This window comes from Macrotis lagotis, chromosome 7, assembly GCF_037893015.1.
Source record: "Macrotis lagotis isolate mMagLag1 chromosome 7, bilby.v1.9.chrom.fasta, whole genome shotgun sequence".
Taxonomy (NCBI): Eukaryota; Metazoa; Chordata; class Mammalia; order Peramelemorphia; family Peramelidae; genus Macrotis; species Macrotis lagotis.
This window is the reverse complement of record NC_133664.1, coordinates 5,032,478-5,056,665: the sequence shown is the minus strand read 5'-3', so window position 1 is coordinate 5,056,665 and position 24,188 is coordinate 5,032,478. Positions and strand designations below refer to the sequence as shown.

The 24,188-nt window shown below is 46.0% G+C and overlaps 1 protein-coding gene across 1 annotated transcript in view; it reads left to right on the top strand.

Annotated features, from left to right (window-relative positions):
- Positions 1 to 17,786: 17,786 nt before the first annotated feature.
- VWDE (von Willebrand factor D and EGF domains) overlaps positions 17,787 to 24,188 on the top strand; it is a 37,944-nt gene continuing 31,542 nt past the window's right edge. The window contains exons 1-4 of the mRNA XM_074195025.1: positions 17,787 to 17,989; positions 18,666 to 18,894; positions 22,084 to 22,149; positions 23,239 to 23,486. Of these exons, the coding sequence (XP_074051126.1) occupies positions 17,801 to 17,989; positions 18,666 to 18,894; positions 22,084 to 22,149; positions 23,239 to 23,486 (732 nt within the window). The 5' untranslated portion in view covers positions 17,787 to 17,800. The remainder of the gene's footprint in view (positions 17,990 to 18,665; positions 18,895 to 22,083; positions 22,150 to 23,238; positions 23,487 to 24,188) is intronic.

The following is a 24,188-nucleotide window of genomic DNA, read 5'->3' as shown; positions in this document are numbered from 1 at the left end:
CCCCATGGAGGATCCAACATACCTGGGCAAAGGAAAGCGCTGCTTGCTGTGGAGGCAGCTCTCCATGTGGTTCTGAAGTGATGGAGGCAGGTCTCCATGTTGCTCAAACCCATGGGGCAATTCTCCGTGTTATTCTCGAGTGATGGAGGCCTCCATATTGTTCCAAAGCAAGGGCAGCTCTCCGTATTATTCTGAAGCGATGGAGTTAGCTCCCCATGCTGCTCTGAAACTGGTTACCTGCTGGAGAGGAGACGCTTTTCAGATAGGGCCTGTTTAATGAAGTGGAGGGGGGAGTTCTCTAAATCAAGCTATCGGACTCCCTTGTGTTGCCAACTTGCTTCACAGCAGTTCCAATATTCCTTTAGTGAGTTCTAGTGATTTTAATCATCTCCCTCACCTCTCTGAGATTAAATTCCACAGCCCTGAAAGCATAGCATCTTCTGGTCTGTTGAAAATGAAATAAACTTGCTTCTTGCAATGAAAAACCTCTTTCCATAATGACTTCTTTGTAAATGGGTGAGTCTGTCATCGAGGACAAATATTTCCACTCCCAATGTCCTTGCCTAGATGATTCCAGGAATCAATGCTGTTGAAGTGAGTGAAAACCAAAGCTTCCAGGTGCTGGGGGTGGTGGGTGGGGATGGTCAGGACTTTTCTCTTATGGCCAATAGCTTGTCTGAAACAGCTCATTTCCATTCCAAGGCCATCAGACTTTATTTGGAAAGAAAGTCACTTTGTAAAAATGTTATGGGAGCAGAGACTTGACTGGTCAAATTTTGTTGGATTCTCTTCAAACCAAAGGGATCCTTCTTTATTTGGATAATTTACACAATGTTTTTCTTCTATATTTATTTTTGATATGCAACAAAATGAGTAAGTCAAAGGGAGTTATATTTTGGATACCCTAGCACAGTTTCTCCCATAATCAATGAGTCAGTAAGAGTGGATAGCCTCCCCATCCCTTCCAGCTAGAAATCCTGACCTTGGGCAAGACACTTTGCAAGACCATTGCATTGGAAAAAAAAAAAAGAAATCTCCATCTCAGGAAGCCAAACCCATCACTCAATTGTCTCTTCCATGCTGGCAAGATTCTATTCTAGAAGGAGTTCCAGAGATCACAAGGGATCCTTCCTGGTTGATTCCTTTGAAAATACCAGAATTGTTTCCATAGAAACCCCTGTATCTCCTCTTCCTTCCCCCAATCAAATTCTGAATAATACGAGAAGTCATGTTTGGCAAAAGAAAAAAAATGACCTTTTTGAGTCCTGTAGACACAGCTCCAGGGTCTACTGATGGATTCAACTTGTCTCATGGACCACCTTGGTTATTTCCACATCAAGGCAGGCTACTGGGAGTTAATGGCAAAGACTGGAAAAATAATTTGGGGAAACGGTACCTTACTACTTGTGTATGGCTGTTTTATTTCCTCACATAGGGAAGTACTGTTTCCCCCAAATTGTTTTTCCTAACTTTGGTAATAACTCCTACTTTTAAAGCACCTTTATCTTTACAAAATATTTTCTTACAATCCTGTGAGGTAGAGAAGATAAGTATTATGATGCCTAGTCTAAAGATGAGCAAATTGAGCCTTAGAGAGGTCAAGTACATTGATGTTCATTTAAAATGTTTTTAAAAGTAGCATGTTGACATATGAACTTAACTCGAGCCTTTTTAGTATCGGCAAATTTTCACTCATCCCAGCCCCATGAAGTATTGGCATGGGATCTGCCTCTAGTCTTTGCTGGGTCTCCTTTTACCCTGAAAGCCTGAGCCGCAGGAAAATACAGGCCTTCTACCATGTAAATGTGTGAGGGATAGGATCTCGAAACCCTCTAGATTTGCATACTTGATTCCTGTGGTCTCAGCAGAATCCCACTAAATCTGCATAAAACAGAGGAGAATATGAGGAAGAGGCAATATCCTCCAATATTCGCAATGATCTATTAAGAATGACTTAGGGGCAGGTGTACTGACCATTATTTTTTGGTTTGTCTTTCAAATGCAGTTCAATATGGTACAAACTCATGTGTAGTCCAATTTGACAAATACAAGTCATTACATAATAATCTTTTCCTGAAAGGCATTTGAATTCAGTTTATGGAATAGCCAGATGCACTTCCAGGAGACCTGGGATAGAATATCATCTCTCACACTCAGGAGCTGGGTGACCCTAGGCATGTTGCCTAACCTCTATTTCCTCATCTTTAAAATGGGAATTCAACTGAAACTATTTCCCTTCCACAACTGTGATGAATATTTTTACAATACTTAAATAAGAGAGAAGAATGATTTGAGGGTGGGAGGCTGAGAATTAGAGGTGTGATTTCATTAAAATAGAACCCCCAATAAGAAAACCCCTTTCACTAATGTACAACAGCCTTTCCTTTGTACCCCAGAGTCTTAGAAATTTGCTTAGCCACTGATTAATGCTGCTAATATTTTATTATCATTTTCTTTTATTATGATTTATTCTTTTATTATGATTTCATATGGATTTATTTCTTTCTCTTCTTCATGCCTGTTGGTCTTCATTATATTAGAATGTTCCATTCAATCCATATCTCACAATTAATCGAGGGTAGCTTTAACCCTACTTCCCAAGTCTTTGGACATTTAAGTACTTCAGTGTTCTTTTCCTTGGGGATGATCAGGGATGTTGAGTCAGGGAGAGAAACTGAGTTTTGGAAAGCATCTGTACTGACCCCACTTCTTTATTCCAAACAATGGCTTCAGTATTGATTCCAAATGATGAAAACACTAGTGAAAGGGCATGATGATTTCAGTAGACTTTGTAATGCGCTGCCATATGGTTCTCCGTAAAGATTCTAGAAGTTTGTGACTCTGCCAGCAAGGAGGGAGGAGATCTGCGGTGCCACAGCCTTATCAGCATGTAGCGTTACAGTTTTTATCTTTTTGGCCCGCTTGGAGGGCGTCAAATAATTCTCCGAAGTTATTTTACTGATATCACTTTGACTACTTAGGAGAGAGGGCGTTTCTTCCCAGTTTTCCTCAACAGTTGCTGTTTTCACTGGTTTTCGTGATCACTGTACAGAAGTTTCATCACGGGGCATGTCTATCTTCACCATTCACTGAACTGTTCCATTTTTTTTAGAGCCTTCTCTGATTTCTGTGGGGCTGGGATTTATGCATGACTAATATTATTTGACCATGAATTAATCAAATTATGAGCATTCAAATTTTGTATGTAAACTCAGGAAAGATGATATGCCTTGACTTTGGGCATCTAGTAAAATGGTGTTAGGGTCTGCAGGCTGCTGGCCGGTGGGATGTGGGTATTCTCACAGGGCCCTCTGTGAACTCCACTTGTTACAAATGAAAATAATTGCTAACATTTGTATGATTCAAGGTTTACCAAGAGCCATATGCATTTTTTTATTTATGAATTTGATTCTCACAACAACCATATGAGGCAGGAGCTATTATTATCCCCATTTTACAGATGAAGAAACTGAGAGGCTACAGAGACAGTACATGATTGACATGGAATTTGACTCAGGTCTTCCATACGCTACTACCTAGCTTCTTTTCTTTGATGACTCCATCCAAAGTGGACAGGCTCCCTGAGCCACATTCAGTGTAGCAGAAATGGATCCCTAGGGCTGGGTGCTACTATCGGTTTCTCAGTCAGAGCTTAAGCTTTACTCTACCCTCCTTAGAGAGATGCAAAGGACTTGACAAAGGGAGCCTCCAGCTCAAGTGACTTTGATTCCCCAGACCCTTCGGATCTGCCAGTTTCCTGGGTTGGGTCACCACATCCACAGCCCTTGTGAGGTACTTTCTTCTATTAAAAAAAAACCTATGAAGTTGGAGGTGTTATTATCTCCATTTTACAGACCAGGAAACTGAGGCAAAGAGGCATCAAGTGGTCACAAAACAAGTGTTAGAGCTGGAAATCAGAGCACACAATAGATTTAAAGCTGTAAAGGGTGTTAAGTGCTAATCTCATTTTATGTTGAGGCAGTAAGAGGCAAGGCTTGACCCCACAACCCCGACTTTTAGAACCAGTCCACTCTTCCCTCTAACAGCTGTCCCTTCCCTCAGTAGTACCCTGTGTCATTCATGTGGAACATGGAGAGGAGGGGCAGGGAGGGGAGTAGGGTGGGCATGAGGGAAGGCATCACTGATGGTTAGTCTAGCCTACCCCACCTTAGGTATTTGGATAAGACTGTGAACCATGAACTCCTGGGAGGAAGCTGTTGGGCTCAAACTGTTCATCTAAGACCTCAGCCAAGGGTCAAACTTAAAGAACCAGCTTTTGACCCTGGGGAAGGAGGTCATAATGGGAATGATACTGATACTTTTCTCCTAAAGACCTCAGGAGGGACAGATGCCATTGGGATGTCTAGCTTTAGAATTATTCTGAGACCATTATTCGTATCTTAAATTATGTGCTTTTTGCTCATAAAAGTACAAAATTTGAGATAAACAAAATTTATAGTTTTTTTAATAAAAGAAACCACTTCAGAAACCCAATCTAACTAATTGTGAGGCTTCATCTGATTGATTCCTGAGGGTCCACAGGAAGAGAGGTGGGATTGACCCTACCTTAGGAAGGACTTCAAGCTAGAGCACAGAGTCTACCTATTGCTAAGGTGGTGTCTGATGGAAGAGGGCGAGCAGCATTTTATCAATAATAAACAGAAGCTGTGGTAGCAATGCTGGGCCAGAGTCTGCAGACCTGGCCCCCCATCCCAGAGCTTCCTTTCTGAGCTGAGTGATCTTAGTAAGTCTGGGCTATACATCTAGAAATGTTTTCCTGCCTGCGTCACCATGACCCCTTGGAAGTAAAGGGCAGTGCTTTGGGGGACCCCTTCCCTTCCCATACCCAGGGTGGGCCTGGCAGGGAAAGGGGAAAGTTACTACAAGAAGAATGACATCCCTCATTTTCCAGATCAGACTCAAGACAGACATTTAGTCAAGGTCACCCCTTCTTCTGTTCTAAGGTCAGTGCGCCTTGGAAGCTGTCACAGTCATCATCTTTACTAGCTATTTTTTGGTGACCAAACACTCCCATATTACTATGTATTTAAAAGTTCATCTTTAAATTTGGGAATGGACTTCCCCAGGCAGGAAATTTCTTGTGCCAAATCCCAGTGGCTAATGTCTTGGCCATGACTTTGGGGATTTGCTGCCATCTATGGACAAGAAGTAGAATCACACCATCTCAGAGCTCAAAGGAGCCTCATTCAGGGGCTCAAAAGGGCTCATTCAGGCCAAAGTGGAGTTGAACAGAAGTGCACCCTCCAGCTGGCACCCAGTGTCCAGACAAGGAAGATGGAAACGGGCAAAGATATGGAGGGAAGACATCACGGAGGTCACGGAAAGTGGAGATCGGAAATGTGTGGCTGGTGCTACTCGGATACTTATCATCAATCCACTCCCACCCTGTTGGGCTGACCATCTGAATTCTGAGCTCAGAGAAGGGCAAAACAAAGACCATTCAGAAGACATTTCCTTGAAGTCCTGCCCCTCAGAAAGAGCCCATCCTTTCCTTCTGGGTGGCATGCATGCTGTAGGTGTGAAGGACTGAGAATGGAGGAGACCTGCTTCTGGTCTCTCCCCGCCCCCCATTCTCCCACTCTCTCCTTAATGCCAGTTTTTGGTTTTGCCCATGCTCATCTCCGCCCCTAGACAAATCCTGTTATTACAGTCCTTCCTTTGCTGCTGCTGCCATAGGGGAGTGTTAGCGAGGGGAACCTGACTGGGGAACCAGGGAGGGCCAGACAGGAAGGCGAGGGCCCTGCAGCTGGGCAAAGGAAGAGAAGGGGGTCAATTAAAGACTCCTGGGTTGCCCAAGTCTCCCATTACTAGCGGAGGTAGTAGTGCTCTATAAGAAGCCACACACTTGCCCACACAGACAATTTTTTGTTTGCTTTAAATTTTTGTGGTGATTTACTCAGGATAAGTTGGGGCTGGAGGATCTGGGCAGATGGCCAGTTTCTCCTGGGGGACTCCTGTGGAGAGCTGACCAGTGAAATGCCCCATAGCCTTCTTGGCATTGCCTCATGGACAAAGGGATGTGAAGTAGAAGGAAGGATACAGGCTGTCCCACTCACACCTTCCATGAAGGTTCCCTAGGGTGACCATGGTGATTAGAGCACCCTCGAGAACCGACACCCATGGCCTTGAATTGTCTGACCTGATCTTCCCTGATTATATACATACATACATACATACATACACATACATTATATATATATATATATATATATTAAATGAACATGAGCCATGAGAGGCAGTGTAGCACAGTGGACAGAGAGCTGGGCTCAAAGCCCAGAAGTCTTAGGTGCAAGTCCTCCTTCTGACACACCCTTGCTCTGTGCCCTGAGGCAGGTCACTTCCCATCACAGTCTTCTGGGCAATCCTCCTAAGCCTTGGTAGAGGCAATTCTGATGAAAGCACAGCTCCATTCCTTCTGCCCTCAGTCTGATACCCAGTGAACATGGCAGGCCATTGTCTCAGGTCATCTGCTTCTTGTTTCCTGCCAACATATCCCTTAATCTACACTCCGTTATTTTTTCTTAAATCCACCCATCCTCTTAAGTGAGTAACCTTCACATAACAGTCTCTGCTGGGAGAGAGGTACAGCTACCAGGACTATACTATTGTACAGAGAAAGAAACTGAATCTCAGAGAAATCCAGTGACCTGCCCATGATCACGCCACCAGAGGCAGGGATTGACTCCAGGTTTTTATTAGAAGGACACAACTTCCTGCCTCCACAAAGAAGCTGGTTGTCTCATCAGCGCAAACAATGACCTCTTCCTTTAGGATCCTAAAGGCCTGAAGTTCAATTTATCATAGTCAAATAAGGTAATAAAAAAACCTCTTTAACCAATGTATGGTGGTTTCTGTAGCTGAATTAGAGTATTTAGTGGGGATCAATGACTATCAATCATTTTAATGAGTTTTTTAAATTTTATTTAAGGCAATGAGGTTAAGTGACTTTCCTAAGGTCACACAGCTAGGTAATTATTGTCTGTGGTCAAATCTGAACTCAAGTCCCCCTGACTCCAGGTCTGGTGCTCTATCCTCTGCACCACCTAGCTGCCCCTTTAATGCTTTTTTTTAAGTCATGAGATATCTCATCAAAATGGACTTATGACTTTAGAGAGAGAAGATCCAATCATGTCCAGTTCAGTGTGTTGCATTTGCCAAAGGTCCTCTCAAGGTGCTGTTTACACAGAATAGTCTCTCTCTCTTTTTTTGTTTTTGCAAGACAATGGGGTTAAGTGACTTGCCCAAGGTCATACAGCTAGGTAATGATTAAGTGTCTGAGGCTGAATTTGAACTCAGGTACCCCTGACTCCAGGGCCGGTGCTCTATCCACTGCGCCACCTAGGTACCCCTCACAGTATAGTCTCTTAAAGACCCTGGGGAATCTTGCCCCATCTCCTGCTCATTCTAATGATTCAGATTCCCCAGAGTGAGACTACATCTCTTCCCTAGGGTTCTAAGTAAACTCCAAGGAAATAAGGATTCTTCTAAAGCTGTTGTTTCAAGTCAAAATTAAGCAAGATAATATCTTGATGTTGGTTCCTTTCCCTAGTCCCTCAAACCTGTAGGTTCTAAGTTATTAGAATAAATAGCTAAGCTTCAGGCCCTGGGTTAGCCCTTGGTCCCTGTCTTGAAGGGACATCATCCCTTCACCCTGAAATCTGGCTCCTGAGCATGTTTCCATTTGTTACGCTCTGACTTGGACCACACATTTGAATGTGCATCACCCAAGACTGAGTCCTCTAATGCAAGCAAATGATATTCCTGCTACAGGCTTCCCTGGGAAGGACTGCTCCCAGGGTCAGAACACGCACAAGCTATGCCAATGGCTTAGCATGAAAGAAAAGTCCAGCCTCTCACTAATCCCCCAGACAGTGGACAGAGCACTGGCCATGGAATCAGGAGGCTGGGAGTGCGAATCTAAGCTCTGACAGTTACTAGTGGTGTGACCTTGAGCAAGTTTACTTTACCCTGACTGCTTTGCATCCAGGGCCATCCCCAGTTGTCCTGATTCATATTTAGCTCCTGGACCCAGATGACTCCAGAGGAGAAAGTGAGGCTGGTGACTTAGCACAGCCCCCCTCACCTAAATCTAATTCATGTGCTTGTCATGACATCACCTCCATGATGTCACGGTTCTCATTGGAAATGAAAGATGAACATCATAGAACTCACATAAGGCAAACACTCACACAAAGATCAGAAGTGATACAAGGACACTCTCAAAGGTTCTCTGAAAAACTCTGAAACCAATTGTGAGACATGGGAGACAGGACCATCCAGTATGGCTGCACAAATCGAGAGCCCTCTCTCCTCTAAATGTTCATGTGGACGATTTGTACCTGACCTGTGGGAGATCATTCTAGGCTTAGATTGGTCTGATCAGTCACAGTCAGGTATGCTGTGCCTTGACCCCAACAAGAATGATGCCATTTTGGTTCCCTTTGAGAATAGACAACAACCAAAGATGACTTCCAATTTCTTTCCTATTTCTTAATCTGAGATCCTGGGATTTCTAGTCTAAAGATCTTGAAACTGCTAGGAAGAAATTAAGGAGGTTTAGTTTAGAAAGGAGAAATCGCAGAGAGTCCATGCTAGCAGTCTTCAATTAGTTATCATAGGGAAGCACTAGGCCACTTATTTAATTCTGGTTGAATTGAGGCAATAGAACCAGGATCAATCAACAGGAAGGCAGGACCTGTGTCAAGGAAAGATCCCTAGCAATTTAGAGCTATCTCAAAGGGGACATAACTCCTTGGATAGAGTAGTGAGGCTCTTATCCTCAGAGGTGTTCAAGATGGCTGGATGATCATAGTTGAGGCTTTCATAACTGGGATTTGGCGTTTGCTTATCGGGTGGCCTAGATATTGCCAGGACTACCATTCTGGGTTTCTTGCAGTGACATGGGCTTGCCCTGAACAATCTGATCTCCCAAACAAAAAAGGAAATTTCCTTTTCAACTTTCATGGACCGTCTCAAATTACTCAGCCAAGAAAAACCACCAGCACCAGGGACATTGCTCATTGACATTCCATTTAACCGTGAGCTCTGGGCTTTTACTCAGGTTTGTCCTTGCACAGCTTCTCTATTTAGTGAACTGAACGAATCTGACTCTCCTTATGATGACTCTGGGGCTCCAGAGGGTTTGGGATTTGGACGGGACCCTGACAGACAGAAACAGGGACAAGAGATTCCCAGTTTCTCCCCCTCTCCCCACCACCGGGCCCACACCTCTGTTTAAGCCACCACCCAAGCGTAGATTAAACACTCCAAACCAGTCAAGAATTGTGAGGAGGGAAAAAACCCAAATAGGAATTTTCAGGATTAAAGACCTTGAAATCTGTCACGAGGGAAATGGCAGAAATCCTGTCTGGGGCAGACACTTCAATTAAGGAGGCCTCTGTAAAGGAGACTCCAGTTATAAACAATGTTTAAGGATGAAAACTCCTTTGAAACCCTTTGAACACATGTATTTAATTGAGTCCAGGAAGAGACATTTCATCTTTTAAAAAAGACTTGCCGTCCACTTGGTGTCGGCAAGAGACACGGTCCGTTGAAATGGGAGTGGAAGGCCAGACAAAGTCCCTGCCGCAGCTGCTTCCTGGGAGGCCCCCCAGGCAGCTTCTACACTGGCGACTAGAGGGCAACCTGGAAACCCATCCCTAACCCAAGGAGCCAAAGTCTGTGGAAGGGGATTGCGGCCAGACAATGATTCCAATGTTCTTTCTACTCCTTGGTGTTACTCAATGTCCCAAAGGATCCCAGACTCTCCAAGGGAGAAGGGAGCCCCAAACAAGATCCTCTCTGCCGCAGAGATGAGGGCTGTCCACACTTCCCTGGATTGATGGTGAAGTGGATAAAAAACAAGTCAGGAAGACCTGAGTTCAGATCCTCTCTGAGCACATCATGTGATTTCTCTGTGTCTCAGTTTTCTCATTTATAAAATGAGGAGAACATTAGCATCTCCACCACTAGGATGGCTGCCATATTCTACCCTTTCACCTCTAGACTCACGTGAGGGAGGAGGAGGAGGATGATGAGCAGATGGCCAGTGCTTGGTTCACTTTGGGCCCAAGGTTCCAAGGTTTTGTTCATAACCACCTCCTCCTGACTTTCTTCTTTCCTTCCCCTATTATCTGCAGGGAAATAATGACAGAAAACTAAGGCAGATGTGGACACATTCATCTTATGCTGCCGACCTCAGGACACTCCAGTCTGAGCGCCTACGGGCTCCTGTTGGCTGGACAAGCCCATATTCCCTCCGGCCTCCCTCACCTCATTCCTGGATCCCCCGAAGTTCACTTTAGAGTACCAGGAATGCCTTCCTCATCAACCTGGAGTCCTGCCCACCTTACCTGGTTCAGCCCCAGGGCTGCTTCATCCAGAAGGCCTCCACCCTAAAGTCTCTTTGTCCCCTTCTTTATCCACATCTTTCTAAATATCCGTGGGTCCCAGTTGTTTGTGAATACCCGTCATCCCGCCATCTTCGATGGGATGCTCCTTAAAGGTAAGGCCTCGGTCCTGGATAGCACTCCATGCCAGAGTCTGGCAAGAGCTAATGCTTAATGAATGTGCGGATGGATCTCTTGTCCCAGCATGTGATGGGACATTGCCCTCCCCACTCTGGTCAGGAGAGGGATGGCTAAGACCAGCTGGTGGCAGAGAGGGCTGTAGGTGACTCTGGAGACTGGTTGATCGGGGTTCACCCAAGCAAGGACTGCTGCTTTGTCTCCTCCTTCTGTTGACGCTTTCTTTCAATCCTTAATTGAACTGTTAATGTTATCCCAGCTATAGTCTTTTCTATAAAGGTGTTCGATGGCAAAAGGCCTACTGAAAGAGGGCAAGCTAAGAGTTGCCCTCCTCTTTGAGAGCAACCAGGGAAGGAGCTTTCCTCTTGCAGCCAAACTTATGCCAGTCCCCAGACCATAGGTAATAATAAGAGTTATTAGAAGCCCTTAAGGTTTGCATAACATACAGTAACATAAAAACATTTATAATAATAGTTTTTATGTTATTCTACTCCCTTTAAAACTTGCAAAGGGCTTTATAAATAACAGCTTATTTTATCCTCACAGCAACCCTGAGAGGTGTGTCTATTTTTCCTTACTTTAGAGTTGAGGAAACTGAGCAAATAGAGACGGAGGCTCAGTCAGGGTCACACAGCTAGTCTGAATTGGAACTGTCTTCCTGACATTGGGTCCAGTGCTGTGCTGACCATGCTGTCAGCTGTCTCAGGGTAATGGAATCCCCTTCTTGGCATGGGAGACATCCCTGGGCCCTCCTTCCCCTCCTCCTGTTGCCTGTCTCACACACGGTTCTAGGCTGACTACCTCCAGCTGATTGCCACCTTTCAAGAAGGACTGGCAAGGGAAAGTTGGTCCAGGAGAGACAACTGGGCTGGGGAGTCCAGGAGACCAAGGCTGGGTTCACTTCTCCTGGAGAAGATACTTGGGGCAGAGGAAGTGGAACATGACGGCAATATTCAAGTTCCCCTGAAGGTGAGCTGCCTTAGTTACACAATCAGAACAGAAACTGGGGAAAGATGTAAAGATCATTTTGACTCCAACCAAAAAAAAAAAACCTTCCAGCAGTCCCAAATGCCCCAAAGAGACACAAGCTGTCCCAATGGGGGGCCCTCTGGGGGTCCACAGGACTCGGTGGTCAGGGAGGGCCCTGGCACCAGGAAAACAAGGCTTTCTGTGATTCTGGACCGTCTCCCCTGGAGACACCAAGAAGCCTGGCCCTATAACTCTCATTCCCTTTCAACACCCCCACCCACTTCTTATGTCCCTGTCCTCCACTTAACTGTCAGTCTGCTCATATTGTAATGTGGGGGAGGGGGGAGGCTGGACCGGAGGGTCAGGACAGTCAGAGTGACCTGCACAGATCCCCCTTCGGGAGCTGACTCTCTGATGACTCCCAGCAAGCTGCTATCTCCCTGGGCCTCAGTTTCCTCACATGTAAAATGAGGGGATTGGAATAGGGAGATCCTGTGAGAGATGGTGAAGAGACTGGAGATCACAACAGCAAGAGTCATTGGAAGGGAAGGAGGTTGTGGAGGGCAGAGAAGTATGAAGCCAGAGTGCTACCAGTGGAGGGGGGATGGCACAGGATCTGAGGGACTTGGAGGGCTCCGGGGAGCTGTGGGAGGCTGATTCCGTCTCTCCCCCAGTAAAAGAGCTCTGGCTAATTATCCTGCCCCGGCACAGTGTGGATCTCCTTCCTGTTTGGGAGCCACAGGGATGGGGCCCTGCCATGCCAGGCTGTAGGGGCATCGGCTCCATGGTGTGGCCACCTGGGTTGGTTCCCCCTGAGGTGGGGGGGTTGGTTATGAATAAGAGCACGACAGATGTTTATTCCTCACACAATATCTCTCCTTTGCCTTTATCCGAGCCAAACTTGTTCTTGTTCCTTCCCTTCTCCTTCTTCCAGCCAGAGGCCTCCTCTGGGGCTGATCTCTCCTCTTCAGCCCTTTTCTCTTCATTGTCTAATAGAAAAGCTGAAGAAAACGGGTCCCAGAGCCAAGCTCTGAGCTTGGACCGGACACATCCTCTCCTCCTCCTCAACTCCTCCTCCTCATCCCTCGGGGGACTCCTTTGGCCACCCTCAGATCGCCAAGCCAGTGGGGAAGGGATTTCCAGCCGCGAGGTGACCCGGGATCTCTCAGGCCATCCCTGGCTCTTCTTACAACGGTGAGGCTGGGGGGGGTGCTTCAGCATTTCCTTCAGGCCAGAATCACTTCCTTTCAGGGCAGCCAACAGAAGGGAGGGCACTCCTGATGGGACTTAGAGTGGAACTGTGGATTCCAGAGAGAAGGCGTCAGGGGGCCACGTGCTGGAGGTGGCCGCCGGTCAGCCAGCCCAACCATCTGCATCTTTACGGCTGCAGAGAGGGTCGGCTCTGAGACGGCTTTGGAAGGCCTTCTCTCCACTCCAGCAAACATTATGAAGCCCAACCATGAGCGAGGCCCAGCCGCCATCCTCACGAGCTTTCATCCTATCAGGGAGTCTAACAAGAACCCCAAGAAGTAGAATAATCAAAACAATGATGATGAAGATAATGGTGCTACTACTACTACTACTGCTACTACTACTACCACCACCACCACAACTACGGCGACTACCATTACTACTACTAGTAGTCATGTTTGCTTCACACAACAAGAATTTATGAAGAACAGAGAGGCCCCACAGCTGGGAGGGTCAGAGGATGGTGCCCCCCAGGAGGTGGCACCTGAGCAGAGGCATGAAAGGGCCCAGGATTGCGGGGCTGAGCCGACAAGGATGGGCAGGCTGGCACAGGGTGGGCTCATCTGGATGGAAAGCTGGGTCAGAGGGGCGAGCCTTAAACAGTCCTGGAAGCGGCTGCAGAATTTCCCGTATCCCCATGTCCCCAGTTCCAAAGCCCTGCCCTGGGGGGGGGGGTGAACCTGGAGCTCTCTATACTTACACATCCCCGCTTTCCTCCAAGACCTTGCTCTGTGTGGGACCAGCCAGTTTAAGGGCACCCACATCCCCGGGCTCTGGGGAAGCTCAGTGAGAAGTGGAGGCAGGAAGACTTGAGTTCAAATCAGAACTCATTCTGCTTTCCTGTCTCTGAGCCAATCATTTAGCTTCTGTTTTCGGCACCCATCTCCCAAGACTTCTGAGGATCAAACTGGTACCGTGGGGGGCCTGGCACACAGTAGGCCTCAATGCTAGCTCTCGCGATGGCCCAAAGCAGGGACGCTGCTCCCAGTCTTCCTTGGAGGAGAAGGGCTCTGTCCTCAAAGGGAGGGGGCCCTGGGGAGGGACCCTGGGAGCTCCTGCACCCCAAGCCCAGGAGAGCAGGCTGCCGGGGAGGGGGCAGGAAAGGGGGAGGAGAGAACGGAAGAGGGGAGGAGAGGGGGGGAGTCCATCTGCAGACATCCTGGCCCAAGCTGCGGCTCCTGAGGAGCAGAGGAGGAGGAGGAGGAGGAGGAGGAGGAAGTGGTGGGAGGAGAAAGGAGGGGGGCCGGGCTTGAGACGCCCCTAGGGCCACCCTGAGGCCCCTGAAAAGCCTGAGCCGCACCTGGCCTTTGGAGGCTGGTGAGCCTGGCGGGAGGCCAGGAGAGCAGCATCTCACGGTCCAGGGGAGTGGGGAAGGAGCAGCAGGGAGGCGCTGTGTGTGTGGGGTGCTGCCATGGGCCTGGGGCCCCCAGCTGGAGGCTCCCCGCTGCTCTGGCTGCCCCTGATCTGCGCCTGGATGGTGGAGCCGGCCGCAGCTGCAGGGGCAGAGGCGGGAGGTCGAGGTAAGAGGCGGGCTGGGGGTCCTCGGGCTGGGGTGCGGTGGGCAGGGGAAGGGGTCCAGCCCCAGCAGCTGTTTCTCGGGCCCTGAGATCCCGCCAGTCGGGGGGGGGGTCGGGCTCTGCTAAGTCCTGTGCTTTCACCCCCCCACCAGGCGGGCTTCTCTCTTCCTCCCCCACCCAAGGTGGGCAGTGGGGGGGGGTTCCAGGCTTTCCCATTGCCCCCCCAGAGGTAGCGGAAGCTGCAGTGCAGATTTTGGGGGGCAGTATCACCTAAGGAGATGTTCAAAGGGCAGATGAGACCAGTGGGGCCCAGGCCTCTGGAGCTTCCTTTTCTTTTCTGGAGAAGCTGGTGGTGAAGCATCAGCAGCCCAGCGCATAGAGCTGGGGACAGTGGAAGGCTCTCAGGCCCGCTGCCCAGGCCACCGGTCAGCTTTGTGGAACGCTGGAAGGTTTGCAAAGCGCTTGGCATCCTCACCCCCTTTGGCCCCACCCTGCCCAAGGAGTCCGTCCCTGTGCAACTGGGAGCAGCTTGAGCTAGCCTCAGTCTCCTGGGCAGGAGCACCAAGGGCAGCTACTGGAAGAAAAGGCGCTCCACCAGATCCCCAGAGCAAGGGGGAGAGAAGAGGGGCCCCGAGGTCAGTGCCTGGGCCACCTGCCTGTGGGGGACAGTCACACCGAGAGGCTTTGGGGGACCCCCATCTCCCAAGACTCGGGAAAAGAGGCAAGGTGCACTATAAGTCATTAACTTGAACCTTAGAACAAATCTGTGAATATGTTATGACTGAGGAAACTGAGTCACTGGAACAGGTCACCTGGGAAGCAGGTTGAAGGATCCCTTGACCCGCATATAGACTAGGATTTGCTTCTGCCCCCCCCCAAGCCTCTGCCTCTCATCTAGAACCCCCTCCCAAGCTCTGGAGAAAGCGGCTGCAGGCTTCTATGAGGGGAGGGGCCCTCCAGCTATTCCCTACTATTCATTTCTGTCTGCTGGGGCCCAGGGAACGTGAACTCACTTAGAAGGTGCTTGGGGCAGGAAGATGTCCCCATCTACCCAGCCCCCTCACTCTGTCCTCAACCTTTAGTAGTTCCTCAGGGCAGTTAAGGCTCTTCTCTCCACCCCAGAAGCCTTAGTCCTTCCCAGAAGCTACCAGGGGCGGTGGCTGGGGCGGGGGGGTCTTGCAGCCATTCCTGAAATTCCAAATTCAGAATTTCTGAAAACAGATCCAGAATTCATGTCCAAACCTATTATAAGAACCCCTACTCTAGAGGAGAAAGGAGGTCACCCCAATAATAAGGCAGTGAGAAGCTCTGAATGAACCTCAGACTCCCAGAAGGAAATGAAGGGAAGAGGTTCCCTGGGGAGGAGAGGGGCTAAAGCAGGGAGGAGCTGGTGGTTGATTCTCTCCTCGTTCTCACTTTGTTCTTTGAATCGGTTTTAGGGGATGGGTGACCCTCCCCCAAGACCAAAGGAGACAGCCAGCCCTCTGGGCCAAGCTTCCCCTTTTCATTGTGTAGCTCTTTCTCTCCTCTTAGACATGACTTTGTGGTGATCGACTTTAGTAACCACCCTCCTATGACTTTCCGAATTGCTTTTATATAACCTATGAATTGAGTTTATGTCTTGGAAAGCCTGGTGATTAAAGCGGCAAGCACAGGCTGCTTTTAATTTCCATTTGGGCTGGTCTCCTTTGCATTTCAGTAAACACCTAACTCATTGGCATCCATTCCTCTCTTGTCCTTGGAAGAATCCAATCTCCAGAGAGTCAAGGACCATGTCTTCCTCTTAATGGTTTTTGTATTTGCACAGTGATATCCACATGGGGGTCTGTGGGGTGAGGAAAGGCAATTTTAATTCAAATTTAGTTAATATTTGTAAGTATGACATTCACCTCTCACAAGAGACCTGAGCCTTTGTTCCTGCCTTGATGTCAGATAAAGTCACAGGCAATATATCTCTTCAGGCTGCCAAATAGTACTCAGTCACCCCAGGCCAGGTCTTCCTTATCCAGACCCCTGTTGTTCCCTAGAAGAAAATGACTGACAACTTGAGATATTGTCTCATCCTCAATTACCTTTTATAAATATAGAATTCTGGATTGCTCTTTCTCCTCCTAGATTAAATATATTTAAGCAGTGAAATCTTAATGGTTGTAGATGAATTACTATGTTCATTTCTTTAGCCAGAACTGATGGGAAGCTAACCAACCCATTGTTTGACCAGAGACTGTATCATGGGCATTTTTTCTACTTTTCTGTATGCACCTCTCCTTAGAATCAAAATTTTAATTTATAAAATACATAGGATTTCAAAGCAGCCAATTACCTTCAAATGCAGTTCTAAAGATACTTCAACAAAAACAAATTTCTGGACCCAGGTTAAAATTCCTATTCTGTAGCGTACCTGCTGCTAGTGCATTTACAAGGTAAATTATTTAATCAATATGGATTTCCACAGACATTTTAAAATATCTGACATGTAAAGTCAGACACATCTATGTAGTAAAGCCTATGGGCAATGAAGTGGTAGCAGAGAAGGGGGACTAGAAATAACATGAGGATTATGCAGTTAAATAGATTATGGAGCTTGTCAGAAGTGGGGAACAATTGCTTTCTCAAAGACAAAAGTTGACTTTTCCATAAATTTATCTCATTAGAATCAGATGAAACTTGTGAGTTTAGAAAGGAAAGATGACTTTGCATAGTCTCCTGTTTGCGTTTCTTTTAAAGGGAGTCATGAGTGGCACATTGGATAGAGCATTTGACCCGAGTCAGGAAGACCTGAATCCAAATCTTACCTCAGACGTTTATTTAGCTTGTGACCCTGGGCTAGTCAATGAACCTTGTTCTCTTCATTTTTCTCATGATATTAGCAACAACTTCCCAGGGATCAAATCAGTTATTATTTGCTACTTCAATGGATCTGTGACCCAGCTGAATGAGTTTGGTCCTCCCTCTTCCCCTGGCTATCCTCACCTTCTCTCCTTGCTGCATCATGTTCATACCTCATTTTCCATGGCCATGTCTATAACCAATCCTTGGCTCCTTCCCTGAGTTCTTGGTGTTGTGGGGTCACCAGGGAAGATCCTAGACCATCCACACTCCTGCTAAGGATTGGCTTTTCCCTAATATACCTCTCTTTGAACAAACCTTTTCTGTTGCTTCTCCTGCACAGTTTCTTCCTTGGTGAGATGCTGTCCTTGCACCTCCCCGTTGCCCTTTGGAGAGCCCACAGTACTCACTTTTCAGGGACCATGGTCCTTTAGTACCAAAAATCACTGGCACATTATCAATAGTAGGAAAGAGGGCCGTTTTTTCAGGAACCAGCCTGAAGTTCAGACTGTGACCTGTAGCTGGATGGACAGTCCATGAAGTGGGTTGCCCAGTCCCTATATCCTGGGGAGATGCTGAGAATGGGCAAGAACTGGTAGCCAACCAACCTTCTGGAAGGGGCAGAGGTTTTCAAGGACCTCTACTTAGGGCTCCCTACAAAACACCCTGCATTTTAAAACATCCTCCATGTCCCTAGCACAGGAGTGTTCTCCTGGAGGTCACCAGATCCTCCGGAACCCTAGGAGAAGTGTGGATTTTGACTCATCAGTACAACAGCAGGCAGTGGAGTTGATTTGTGACCGTTCCCTCCGCCCAGGATGGTATCGCTTCCAGATCGAAGACAGACCTGCAGAGATGCCAACCACATGTGTCGAGGTATTTGTTGCCCCCCTTCACCTGAGCTGCAAAAAGGGGGCGGGACGTCTTTCATACTTTTTCTTCATGGCCCAGAGAATCATGGTGGCCTTTGGATTGCTTGGGCATGAAGATGGGGTAAGAGGAAAGGATTGAGATGCTACAGGCTAATTCAGAAATCACAGTGGCCATTTACAAAGTGAGGGGACCAGAAACTTCGAAGAGTCTTAGTTTCCCTGATGTTGCACTCCTTCAGGCAAACACCCACCAAGGAAATGACTGTGGTAGGTGTGGAGATGGTGGGGGAGGAAAGGTTCCAGCCTCATCTGAGGGGAGGATGTACTTACTCCTTACATTTAATTCCATATCTGAGTGAGATTTAAGCCTTCAGAGGTTAAAATCAATCAAATACATATGGAACATTTGGGGGCTTAGTGAATTTCATTAGAATGGAGACATTTTTGCCTCCTGGTTTTCTTAGGATGCTGTTTGACAGGATTGTGTTTGAGTCCGTTTCCCTTGGAAACTCAATAAGGTGACCTTTTAATTTATGCAATAGGTGTGTTTTTGATAAAATAAATTGAGTTTTTGTAAATGATACAATATTTAAATGAACTAATGGGAATTTACTATTAAGAGTAATTCTATTAGGAAGTCTTTCATTAGGTGAATAATAATTTATTTAATTTAATAATAGGTGAACCGTTGTGGTACCCAAGTCCCACTCTGGTTATCCCTGAGAGAAGGTGAGACCCTCCCCCTGCCAGGAGAGGCCGTGCCGCTCACAGCCTGTGCCTCCTGGGAGTTCTTTGGTGCTGCCAAGGATTGCTGTTTGTTCCGAATCCCTGTGATGGTGAGGAACTGCAGCCCCTTCCTGGTCTACTTTCTGCAGCCCACCCAGGGCTGTATGGGCTACTGTGCAGAAGGTGAGGAAGCCAGTGGCTCAGCCCTCAGCCTGCTGTCCTCATAGGGTTTGCTAATGGCAAGTGATGAATGAATCCAGTCCTTGTGGATCCCTAGAATTTGAGGGAGTATGGAGCCCGGCCAGGATTTGAACCCACGTAGTCTGATTCTAAATCCAGAGCTCCTCCAGCACTGGCCTGCCCCACCTTGTTGGCAGAATAAAGAAGGATGAAGGGCTTCCCAGGGCCTCAGTTCAGTGCTAGAGGTCTGCTGTAATATCCAAACTTGGGTTTGGGGTGGTCTCCATTTGTTCCAAACAACCTAGTATGGGTAGATCAGGGAGACAGATCCAAAGCTGAATATCGGGAAAATATAAGAGACTGGATGATAAACCTGGTACCTTGCACACTGACCTAATGCCAGACTGCATTGTGGAGGTATCTATAGTACATTGCCATGGCTTGCCATAGTCTTTTTTTTTATGTTTTCTTCCTCCTCCTCCTCCTCCTCCTTCCTCTTCTCCTTCCTTCTTCCTCCTTCCTTCTTTCCTCTTCTTACCTCCTTGCCTCCTCCTCCTCCTTTTCCTAATCCTTTCTTCTCCACGATAATAAATGATGTCTATGTAACATTTTAAAGATCTTACAATGTTTTTCCTGAATTTGAGTACTGGATTCTCATAATCACTCTTTGAGGTTGCTATAGTCATCCTCATTTTTTTAGCCAAGGAAACGGAATCAAATAGAAGTAAATTATGTTGCCCTGGTGGCCCAGCAAAAAAGGTATCCAAGGGGGATTTACCCCAAAGTCTTCCTGATCCAAGTTGCAAATTTACTTTTTGATCAATTAAGGAAGAACAATATAAGTACTGAAGTACTAAAATGCCAGCAGTATTTGTTTTATAATCAAGCATTAAGAAGAAAGAAGAAAAAAATGTCCCTAATGTGTTGCTGTTGACCTTAATTCAAGACTCTACATTGTTTAAAACCATTCTAATGGAAGTTTAGTTTATTTCTTTTATGAAATTCTTGGGGGCACAATAGTTCTGCATTGTATGTTCCATATATTAAAGGTAGAACCCAGCAGCCCTTGCCTGGCCGGTGCTATCTCTGCATCTAGGAAGATGGGCTTTGTTTATATTGGCTGTTTTGTGATGGAAAAAATCACCACAGCAATTTAGAACAGCATTGAAACTCTGAAGAAAGGCCTTCTTCATTTTTACTTACATTATTGCTTGGACTATCCTAGAGCACATCATTTGCTTTTATAATAGAAAAGCATCTTGCTACTGGAACACGCTTACAGGGCTCCATTCCATTTGGAAGCCAATTACTTCCTGCAATGGGAAGCTCTGAACCGAGAAAAAAACGTGCTCCAATGTTAAGTTTTATTTGATAAATTGGTCATATGGCCTGATTAAAATATGGTGAAAGGATCTGATTACATTAGGAAGGGAGAATAGTTTAAGTTTCATATTATTTTCCTTTTTTTTTTTCCCTAAAATTTGGATTGGGACAATTTCTGGAATCCCAGCCTTCTTTCTTTATACAGTCAGGCCCAATGTGTGACATCATAAAGATGCTTGAATACCCTTACATATCCGGATTAGCTTAGCCGGGTTTTCCTTTTTTATTTTTATGGTTTTTTAAAAAATTTAAATATCAGTAAAATGGGCATTTTTATAGACATGGAAGAACAGAAAAGAAAGCATGAAAATACACATCTCTAGCATAGAAAGCTCATTTGTCTTTTTTAAATATGTAATTTCAACCTGTTAACCTTCAAATCTATTCTCCTTGCTTCCTCATCTTTCTGTTCCTTTCCCTCTGTTTTCAAGAGTGATTTATCAGTGACTTTCCTTCCTTTCTTCTCTCTTCCCTTCCTCCCCTCCCCCATTTTTCTTTCTCTTTGTTTCTCTTCTCTCTCTCTCTCTCTCTCTCTCTCTCTCTCTCTCTCTCTCTCTCTCTCTCTCTCTCTCTCCCCTATCCCTTTTCTCCTTTGTCCTCCCATCTCACCCATTGGGGGGAAAACCCAAGCCCTTGTACAAATATGCTTGGCTAAGCAGAGCCAATTCCCAGCCAGCTTAGTCGAGTTTCAGATTTCTGAGTTTCCCAGGAGAATGAATTTCTTCCCTATTAATCCGTTAATGTGCCGGGTCCTTGTGCTGGTATCACTGGAGCCTATCATAGTGTCTGGTTTGTGGGTATCAGTAAATGGCGATTGATGTCTTGCCTCGCATCAGATGTGAAGCACATGACTGATGGTCATCAGCATGGCTCTGTAAGAGCGACCCAGAAGGTCCAAGGCGCTGGCCTTTGTTCCAGAAGAATACAACCAATGTTCCCCTTGACAAATCTTTTTCCAGGTGACAAAGTGCCTTCCCCACAAGAGGCAGGGCATTAAAATTTTAGGTTATTCAGGTGGAGCCTCAATTTCTCTCTCTGCTTCCTTCTCCCTCCCTCCCTCTTCTCTGTTTCTCTCTCTCTCTCTCTCTCTCTCTCTCTCTCTCTCTCACTACCCTATCCTCCTTTGTCCTCCCATCTGGCATCTCAGACCCTGGGCAGCAACCTCAGCCCTACCCATCACTGTGACCTTGGGCATGGCATTTCTCTGAGGGTAAAATGAGAGAGTTGAATTGGATCATCTCCAAGGAAACTAAATTTTATTATCTGTCTCAGCCCTAACTTCCCATGATCTTCCAAGGCCACTTTGTCATCTGGCCACTGAGATTCTGGGCTTAAGCCCATTGTTTTAAGTTCAGATCTGGGTTGGTTCCATCTTGTGTGGACCCATCCATGTTACACACCTGTGAACACTGTGTGTATGTATGGCTCTGTTATGTGTATGATACATGGACATACATAGACATACATCTGTTGTCTAATCTTAGGGCCATGGTATCATGCATCAAGGGGGGAGGGACTGTTTAGAGAACATCGAGTATGGTATCATGTTATAGTTGAGGAAACTGAGGCTCTACCTGAATTACCTAAAATTTTAGTGCATCATCTATTAATCTTTTTTTTTTGTGTGTGATGCGATGCAATCTGAAGCAGGAGAGGGGAGCCTGGGTGGAATCGGTCTGGACTCTGAGTTTCTTCCCTCACCCTGATGATAGTGTTTGGCATTTTAGTAGGTTTTATTGCATACTTATTGATTGGGTATTTCTTAAAGATCTTTTATAGAAACAGACTAAATTGAGATGTGTCTTCCAGCTGTTTCTGTCCCAACGTCACTAAGATGTGGCCCGGCTGAAGCAGATGTTGGTGGCATCTGCCAAGGTATGGCTCAGACTTGGCTTTTCCAGATGGGCTCAGGGGACCTTGACCTTTTCCTGTAGCTTTTCAGGATAGTCTGTGGTTTGTGTTAGTTCTCCTGTACTGTGTCCACAATGGCAGAGGGGCATGCCATGCTTGGGCAGGGCTCAGAATGCATCTTCCAACTCAAGTTCCAAATGTAACCCATGCAGAACGTTTTCTTTTGGAGTACAGAAGCATGAATCCATTTTTTTCCTGATGTTTCACAAATCCTTATGTTCAAAATTGCCTCTTAATAAAGCACCTGTTCTCTTTCTTTAAAACAAAATAATCCCAAACACAGTGCCTCTTAGAAACATTCCAGCTTGGGGAATCACTTTTAAATTTAAAATTGTAAAATCCTCCTTCCATTTCCTGAAGGTAATGAGAGTGCATGCTCCTATAACCCTGCGACAAAAGACTAGGGCCGGCTGTTTCTTAGGCATTTCATTAAAAAAACTGGCATCACTCTTCGAAAGAGCAATTCTTGTAACAGAGCAGCCTGGTGAAATAGTGTGTCGTTGAGTTTTTAATTAGGAGACTGTTTTCTTGGTAAGCTGTGGAATGGTAATGTGCTACAACTGGGGAGGTTTTATGTCTTTGGGCCATCCTTTGGAACAATATCATTGCTTCAGGGGACAGAAGTTGGTTTAATGCTCAGTCACTGAACTTATCTCATGAATAGAAACAATAAATGTGCATTGTTAGTAGTTAACCATGCTACCATGGGAAATTGCTATTCCATTGGGGTTTGAGAGGAAATCCATCAAAAAAAAAAAAACATTTTCCACCTTGTTGAAGCCTGGAAAATTTTCATATCTTCTTTGAATTTTCTGAAGGTCATGTCTTATGTGATCCTGTTTCCCTTATCAATGAATTGGATCAGGATCTTATTCAACAGTTTCCTAGGACCCACCATGTTTGAAACATTTGACGATGGTTTTTAATTCCTATGTTCTAATTGCATGAAGATAATTCTACTAAGAAAAAAGGTGTTTAAATTAATTAAATCTTGAAGCAGAATCATTGTCTTCCCTCTGCCCCTAAGCAACATTAATATGTTTTTCCTATTAGGTGTTCCTGATTTCTTATCACCGCCCTCCCCTCCAGGAGCCTTAGAAATTGAGATTAAATTGATAGCAACCAAGATCTTTCTCCAGTGTAACTTTGAGGGGTCCCCCCCAAACAGCTCCCTGGGGTTTGTCATTGCTTGGTCCAGACTTTCATCAGAAGGACTCAGAGAGGAACTGAAGAAGGAGACCACCGTTGTGGAGTCTTCCCTTTTAGAATTTGATGGTATAAACCTCAGACTCGGAGACAGGGTGAGTTTGGTGACAAGGCTTGTTCCAAATATAATTTTCTATATTATCTTAAAAATGAGTCTTTATCTGCAGCAAAGGGAACTCCGGAAGTAGAGATCATATCTAGTAGTTCTTAAAGAAAAATCTTATCGATTATCTGAAACACATTTTCTTTCTGAAATTTCCCCTTAATCTCCAAGTCTGCCCCAAAAGGGAAGCTCTCAAAAACAGCACATTATGAAATTCTGAAAAGAAGACTATTTTATTATTTTGATTATCTGAATGCTGGATCAAATGCAAACAGGAGTTGGGGGCTTCCTTTCCCTGGAAACTTCCCATGAGTAAAGGACTCCTGTCCCTCAGCACCTGTCAGGATCTACCTCCAGAATGCAATGGGACTATTAGCTTTAACGTTTTGTCTCAGTTTCTCATCACTCCGTGGAACACATCCAAAGATAGAAATGGTTCTGGAACAATCCTGCCATTATTCGTTTTTTGTTGTTGTTTTTTGCAAGGCAGTAGGGTTAAATGACTTGCCTAAAGTCACACAGCGAGGTAATTATTTAGTGTCTGAGGTCAAATTTGAACTCAGTACCTCCTGATTCCAGGGCCAGTGTTCTATCCACTGTGCCACCTAGCTGCCCCTAACATTATTCTTTAAAGACTGGTGTTCTATGAGATGCAATAGCCACTCTCCTTATTTGCTTTAAAGTGTTGGGAGAT